The 8,076-nt window shown below is 37.5% G+C and overlaps 1 protein-coding gene across 2 annotated transcripts; it reads right to left on the reverse strand.

The window, feature by feature from the left end:
* Window positions 1-2,199: 2,199 nt before the first annotated feature.
* On the reverse strand, window positions 2,200-7,328 carry LOC111810720 (phosphoglycerate mutase-like protein 1). Of its 2 annotated transcripts, none has more exons than XM_023697476.1 (10): window positions 7,016-7,328; window positions 6,307-6,368; window positions 6,047-6,154; window positions 5,870-5,949; window positions 4,524-4,686; window positions 4,034-4,108; window positions 3,810-3,898; window positions 2,977-3,096; window positions 2,616-2,660; window positions 2,200-2,538 (listed from the first exon to the last, which is right to left on the reverse strand). In XM_023697476.1, exons 1-10 carry the CDS (start codon window positions 7,203-7,205, stop codon window positions 2,391-2,393), a joined length of 1,080 nt encoding a protein of 359 aa, XP_023553244.1. In that variant the 5' UTR covers window positions 7,206-7,328; the 3' UTR covers window positions 2,200-2,390. The 2 variants fall into 2 exon arrangements, with proteins under 2 accessions (XP_023553244.1, XP_023553245.1); XM_023697477.1 differs by having other exon boundaries at window positions 6,047-6,225; window positions 7,016-7,125.
* Between the last annotated feature and the right edge of the window lie 748 nt (window positions 7,329-8,076).

Genomic DNA, 8,076 nt, shown 5'->3' on the forward strand with positions numbered 1-8,076 from the left:
AAAAAAAAAAAAAAAAAAAAAAAAAAAAAAAAAAGCTGAGCCTGACCTGGACTGACCCGACGCTTCTTCTATTTAAACACCACATGTTCCCTCTCTACACCCACCTACCCACGCTTCCCATCTCTTCAAATTTGGATAATATAAAAATAATAATAATAATAATAAATAAATAAATAAAACAATTACTTGTAATAAATATTTTTTGTTTGTTGCATTATTTTTACTAATTAATTCATTGTAAATTTAAAAAAAAAAAAATTCAATTTTCAATTTAAAATTTTGGAAAATTAATTTATATAATTAAATTCATATTATTATTTTAATAATAGTATTTTACTAGCATATAATAATTAAACTCATTAAATAATAATGGATAGTGAAGTTTTAATTAATGTTTTCCCTCTTTCCTTAAACTTTAATTAAAATACTAAAATAGACTTTTGAATTGAATAAAAAGTGAGTCAATGTTATTTTATTAAGATTCTAATAACTTCCTATCACAACACTATTTTATTGATTGAAATTAACCATATATTCCTTTTATATCAATTTTAGTAGTATTATGTTTTAAAATATTGCAATGGGAATATTGGAAAAAACATAAATTAAGAAATTATAGGACACTTTTTGAAAATTTGAAAGGGAGAATCGTTTTTTCCACTGTTTGTTCGTTGACTTGATAAGTCTAGCCTTGACATTATCGATAGTCTACTCAGGGTTTCAACCTCAACGGTTGGCAACCAACTATGAGGGTTGTGCTCGTTGCAGGACTTAATCCAACACCTTATGGCACGAGCTGACGACAACCATGCACCATTAGTGTCCGCGTTCTCGATAGAACTCTCTTTCAAGGGAATTCGCGACATGTCAAGCCCCGGTAAAGTTCTTCGCTTTGCATCGAATTAAACCACGTGTTCCGCTTGAGTGGACCCATCAATTCTTTTGAGTTTCATTATTGTGGACGTACTCCAAAGGAAAGATACAAAACACGTTAGCTACAATATTGCACAAGTCGATACGCACAACGCCTAGAATCCATTGTTTACAACTAGGACTATTGGGGCATCTAATCTCATTCGCTCCCCTAGCTTTTGCCTCACAATGTCAATGTCGACCCAGCAAAGTGCTTTCGCCGTTGTAGTAAAAAAGCGGAGATAACATGACTAAATATACTCTCGAGAGGAGCTAATTGTGTTAGTATATACCAAGATTGAATACTTTTGGATACTTTCTGTAAAGCTTTAAACAAACAAAAACAAACTATTTAAAATTTTGAAGAGAAGCATCCAAAAATAAATAAATAATAAGGAATAGAATTATATAAATGAATATTTCCAAAATAATAATAATAATGAGTATTTCCAAAATAATAATAACAATAATAATTGGTTGGTTATAGAAAGTACTTCACACCATTTAAAAGACATATATTTAACTATTCTAGATTGAGCGTAACAAGGACTTGGGCCTCCAAAGAGATGAAGTGTGAGATTCCACGTTGTTTGGGGAGGGGAATAAAATATTCCTTAGTGTGGAAATCTCTCCCTAAAAGAGGCGTTTAGTAACTTTGAAGAGATGCTCAGAAGGGTTTAAAACTCCAAGGAAAAGCCCAAAAAGAAAAACCCAAAAAAATACAATATCTGCTAGCGGTGGGCTTGGAACTCAATTGATCAGGTAACTTGGATGAAGGCTACAACTTCTAACGGTTCTCAATAACGTGTTAACGTGTGAGGATCGAGATTCGAACTACAGATCTTATACTCGATGACAAATGGGATAACTAGTTGAGTTTATATTGGGGTTCATAGATTAGCATTCAACTTCACCAAGTGGCTATTCTAGGATCCACAAAAATCCAAAATCCACAGCCAAAGTTGCCAAGAAACATGTGTGCGTGGATGCATGAATCCTGAGCTATGACCAAGAATCTACGAGATTTATCCTAGTTTTCAAGGGTGAAGCCAAAAATAATGTGCAGCAATCGGTATATCAATTCTTCCTTAATCTACTGAATATTCACCACACGAGATCCCACATCGGTTGGGGAGGAGAACAAAACACCCTTTATAAGGGTGCGGAAACCTCTCCCTAGTAGACGCGTTTTAAAAACTTTGAGGGAAAGCCCGAAAGGGAAAACCGAACAATATCTGTTAGCGGTGGGCTTGGGCCGTTACAGATTCTACTCCAGCCAACTCATAATGAAAAAAGGAAAAAGAAAATTCATATATTTAGTGCAGACTTTGTAACTCAACTGGAGAAATCCTCAGAGCACAAATTCTTGAAATGCAGATATCAGAAGTAAATATATAGGTGTTGTGCTGTGTCTAGATAAAGGCAGTTTCAAAAATACTTGTTTGTATAAATGACACAGATCTATAACCGTATAAGACTTACATATTTTCATGTTCCTTCGGTTCAGAATCGACTGGTTGTTTTGCTTCCTTCATGCTTTTGTCATCCACAGCATCACTAGGGATATCCAGCCCCGGAGGTACCTTTCCAGGATAATTAGTTGTCGAGGAATCCGACCCGACCATACTGGCAGCACGAGAAACGTGATGATCAGGAAGAGGAATCTTCTTTCAAGTCTACAAAAGCTCATAAACTAAACTCACCTTCTATCTACTATGACAATGGATCGAAGCTCGCAATTTGCAAATCTGCAAGTAGACATTGCACACATCATTGCAGAGTCGATGCATTCAAACGTTCCCTAATCGAGAGCCCGCCAATGTAACCAAGCCGAAAATGAAATTAGTGAATGTAAACATAACCAAGAAAGAACATGCATTTTCTGTTATTGTTGGTTTAAACACAACCAAGCCAAAGGCATCTGATAGAGGACTGACATCTTAATGAGAATACGAGAGCAGCATACACGATACGCTAAAGGTTACGATTAACGCAAAAGTCAGTGTCGATGAAATTTAAATATATCGAATAGTTTCGAAGTAGAGGTGTATTGGGTTCACTAACTGTGTGCATATTTCCTTTTTCACCGAAGGGTGACAGTCATTTCCAAACGCAGTTAGAGTATGAAACAAAAATCCACTATGAGTAACAACGGCTATCTCCTTCTCCTTCCTTGTCCACAACCTGCAAGAAAGGAGCGAAAAAGCTATACCAGATTAACAAACAAGGTGATATCAGTGGAATAGTTTTGTTCTATTGTGTTTTATCTATCTTTGGAGTAAAAACAAAACCAAATTCTATCCATATGATATTTTCATTGATAGAAAAACAAGCCTAACAAGAGAAGCTAAAACCAGAACAGATAATCTCAACACCAGTTACAGAAGAAGACTCCAGTTATCAATCAGCATGAACAAAGGAATATCCTAGATAAACGGGGGACGCTTTGTTGTCCATTATAAAGTCCATGCCCGACCCCGGACTCGAGGTTTTGTAGTCAATCTCAAGTACATAAAAGTCCCTAGTTGCTTATAAACAGGAACAATGAAGATGATAACTGTGGAGTGCAGCTAGGTATAGAAAAACTGTAGGTTGCACACTAAAAGCTATTCAATCCGGCCTCCAAATGAGTCAAGATTTTGTAACTAAAAACACTAATCATCTTCAGATTTAAGACCACTGAAAACCACATCATGTAACGGTGACTTGTGGTAAAAAGATAGCTGACAACATTTCATTGCAATAGCTTAATTCTGGAGTGTCCTTCATTTAAATAGACTTTGAGATATGCAAGCGGTACGCAAACATTTCCTTGTGCTCACATTTTTTTATATCAGCAGGGCATCCTAAAGAAATCAGAGTAAAAAAAACGAAAGTCTAATAAACAAAATATTCACCAATTCAGGAATTGCAAGCCTCTGGCTGCCAGCTCTTCCTTTGTCTCTCTAATGTCAGCCTTCCACAATACATCCTCGTCACTTTCTATCTGCATGGAACTTTTGAGTGTTAATCAACAACACAACTCATCCACCATTGTTACATTTTCTTGAATGAAAAGTTTCCTAAAATGATTATAAATAACAAATTTCCCACAGCTCATTGTAACATCCCAGGTACTTGCCAGTGAAAAATCAACTGCAGGAAAGAGGAATTGATAGTCGCTGATGTTTCTCCTCTTATCACAAGGATGAACTCCCTGTTAGATATAGAACACATATAAGAACTACAAATAAAATATATAACGAAAACAATAAGTCTCTGCTAAATAGTTCCCTCAGAAGAAAAAGGGGGAGATCGAAGGTATAATAAATTAGAAATCGATGAACACTTGGGAGGACCCGAACTTTATACTTGACACTGCATCGTGCAAAAATAGGAAGAAAAAAAAAAATTTCCTCGACATACTTGCATATGAGGTGCATTAGCGGATTTCTAATATCGATAGCATTGAATAACAGACTCATACAAAAGACTGCATGTATCAGTAAAGTTAACTAACCCCCAGCCCAGATTTAAGTCATTTACATTCTAAATCATGAAGCAATCTAACACCCACCTGTTGCAGCATACATAAGCATAACTGAGAAGAATCAAATTTATCTAACACATACCAAATGTTCACGACAAAGCTCAACAGCAGCAATAGGTGGGCAGTTTAGACTTGAAATTGCAGCTCGTGCACTATTGCCTGCATTTGCAATCATTAGTGGCAGCACGTCCATTCCAGTTGTGTAGCCTTCACCACCAAATACTCCAACAGCGGTTTGTAGAGTCCTAGAAAATAATCAACCATAAGAAAAAATCTTCAGATTTTCCATGTTGGTATATGATTCCTTAGATATCTAACTTGGGTTACTATCGACTTCCCAGCAAAGTAAACATGAAGTAACAATTAAAATAAGCATTGAAAAGGAAGAAACTGTATTCTGAGGAACTCAAAACGTTCAAGTATCTACTTTGCACTTGAAGTGGAACAAACACGTTCATCTCTCCTCTTTTTGCTCTTTCAGCTTCTTCTTCAGTAACTAAAAACTTCTTATTCCAAAAAATTCTCCAATCTCTCTGAGTTAAATTGATTTAAATTAGGGACTACTGAGACTTCGTAGTCAAGTAAATCGTGGGAATTGCATGTCTCACATAATCATCATCAAGGGCAAACTATCTCAGTTGAATTCAACGGTTCTTACTACCCAAGAAGAAAGTATGTATGGGTGTGTGACTGAACTTGTCAAACCATGAAAAGATAAATTTCTTCCAAGATTACTAATATCGGTTAGAAACAAGAATTTTGTGAGATCCCACGTCGATTGGGGAGGAGAACAGAACATCCTTTATAAGGGTGTGGAAACCTCTCCCTAGCAAACGCGTTTTAAAACCTTTGAGAGAAAGCCCGAAAGGGAAAGCCCAAAGAAGACAATATCTGCTAGAGGTGGGCCTTGGCCGTTACAAATGGTATCAGAACCAGACACCAGCCAATGTGGCAGCGAGGAGGCTGAGCCCCAAAGGGGGTAAACACGAGCCGGTGTGCCAGCAAGGACACTGGGCCCCGAAGCGGAGTGAATTTGGTGGGGGTCCCACATTGATTGGAGAAAGGAAGAGTGTCAACAAGGAAGCGAGGCCTCGAAGGGGGTGGATTGTGAGATCCCACGTCGGTTGAGGAGGAGAACAAAACGCCCTTATAAGAGTGTAGAAACCTCTCCCTAGCACACACGTTTTAAAAACCTTGAGGCAAAACTCGAAAAGGAAAGCTCAAGAAGGACAATATCTGCTGGCGGTGGGCCTTCGCTGTAACAAATTTGATATTGTTTAATGTTCCTACCCTTATTGATCTCCTCTTTTTAAAATATTGGTGAGGCCAACAATGAGAGTCAACATCATGAAACGAGAAATGATGGGGAGGTTTTACACATAAAGTTGTACATAAAAGAGTGTTAACTGCAGATAATGACATTAATACCTGAGCAAAGGGGATGTTACTACCAATTCAATCTTCCTGGAAAGACCAGATGCATGAACATGCTTACGCAAATTATCAATCTGTGACAGTTAAAAGATATCATATCAGTAATTTTCTCCCAATTGACTCTACTTTTATCTTCTTTACAATTTAAATTTTTATGACTCCCGTCCTGACCTGCTGCCATCCAAGCTGAGTAATGTGGGCATCAAAAAATTCAGGACGCATATATGCTTTATAGCTCTTATCTCCATCAACATTGTGGATTCCTTGCGCATGCCTGACCTGGATGCATTGTTTTATAAGAGCCCTTGATTTGCGAGCAAAAGCCAAGAAAGAAGGCCATCTTGAATGCCCTTCAAGTCAAATACAACCTGCTTCACATCTGCAATACTCATTTGATATAAAACCAAGAAATTTTCAAATTTGATACTGACCAGGTGAATTGTTTTGCATCGGTGTAGTGGATACAAACTGAGACCTGCACCGTTGTCCATATCTGCAGAAGAATAACAATACTAGCTCAGAGTCAACCAAAGACTAAAAACAATCATAAGTTAAGTTCAAGGTTTTAAGACGGGTCTCTCAAGTAGATGTTTCCACACTTTTATAAGAAATGTTTTGTTCCCTTCTCCCATCCCTACCCTCACAAGGAATATTTCGTTCCCTTCTCCAACCCTCTCAGACTAACGTGGGATCTGGTTGGATGGTTGGATGAGGGATACAGTGAATGGGAGTTTAACCTGATTGACGACAAACCTCTTAAATGCTAACTCAGCTGAACAACTATTTTATGAGAAACCTGCCTGGAGAATGATGCAATTTGAGAAAGCTAAAAACAGTCTATAGACGTCACTACCACAAACATAATGATTGATTCCATTTTCCTTGTCTGATCACTGCAACAGCTATTACAACACGGCAACGCAAAATCAAACCCCAACACGTGATCACCATTAATCCAACCCGAGTGACCGCTTTAATGAAGAAAATCAACACAATACGCAAAAACAAATCATAGACCATAATAAATGCCAGTACGCCATGAAACCCAACGATTCAATGAATCCACTAAGCAAAAACTCAAAAAAGATAGATTAAAAAACAAGAATCAAAGAGGTTAGGATCACGGAAACGAAAGCTAACCGATAGGAGAGACGGAGGAGGAGGAGGAGGAGGAGCAACGAACAGCAAGAGGTGGCTGAATTGAGGTCGAAATGGAGGTGGGTAAGAGGAGAGACTTGACAGGTTTTGAAAGAAATGGAGTCTGGGTTTGACTAGTGGGTGATATGATCCGAATATCAATATTAAAGGCGACGATGCCACTGATTGTCATGTCGCTGCGATGGCGAATTTGGGCGCCCTTTGTGTTCGAGATTTGTTTATTGGCTTTTGGGGAATTGGCGTATTCGCCAACTGTGTGGACTCCGGATCAGGACCATCCTCCGCACGTGACTGTCCTTCGCTGGCCTCTGCCATCTAACTAACTACTATGCTTCTCGGTCGTTAAGCTGCATCAACCCAACCCAATCCAACCTACTTTTCGACGGTTCAGTCGATTTACTTGTAAGAATACATGGGCCGGTGAGCCTCAAGAACAAGGAGCTAGCTAGCACTACAGTATCACAGTTACATTCTTTCGTTAACGAGACAGCAAAGAAGTCCATGTAAAAATCGTATTTTGTAGACAAGAGAAAATGTTTTATAAAATGTGAACGACGAAAATCATTGAAAAAGTCAACTACATGTAAAAAAGAGAGACGATTATGTTTAGTAGGAGTTAACATGATTTCGTCGAACGATCGTATACATATAAATATATGACTAATATCATTATACAACATGAAAACAAGTTACGGTCAGTTCATTGTATTTATGTTATAGATACAAGTCTATACAACATGGAAACGCAGGATGCCCATGATGTGTACGTGTGGGATGAATTAAATCCTCGTTGAATTTGATTTTTCCATTAGAAGGAGCTCGTATATGTTATGCAGTCCAGCCTGTGAATATTCCACCATACTTAGTTGAGCACCCGGGTTACTGATATACTGACCCGCAATAATATATATGACTTCTCCCAATTCGACCCGATCCAGTGAGTAGGAGATATTTTTTTATTTGATGTCAAATTGAGATATTTAAAATATATATATATGTATATATATATATATATATATATATATATATATATATATATATAT

The sequence above is a fragment of the Cucurbita pepo genome, chromosome LG14 (assembly GCF_002806865.2).
Source record: "Cucurbita pepo subsp. pepo cultivar mu-cu-16 chromosome LG14, ASM280686v2, whole genome shotgun sequence".
NCBI classification, from domain to species: domain Eukaryota; kingdom Viridiplantae; phylum Streptophyta; class Magnoliopsida; order Cucurbitales; family Cucurbitaceae; genus Cucurbita; species Cucurbita pepo.

Coding starts and splice junctions, on each gene's coding strand:
- LOC111810720 (XM_023697476.1), bottom strand. CDS start 7,205: ATGACAATCAGTGGCATCGTCGCCTTTAATATTGATATTCGGATCATA. Junction 4,687..5,869: donor GTAACATCCCCTTTGCTCAG/GTATTAATGTCA, acceptor ATTATTTTCTAG/GACTCTACAAACCGCTGTTG. Junction 4,109..4,523: donor AGCTTTGTCGTGAACATTTG/GTATGTGTTAGA, acceptor TATATCTAACAG/GGAGTTCATCCTTGTGATAA.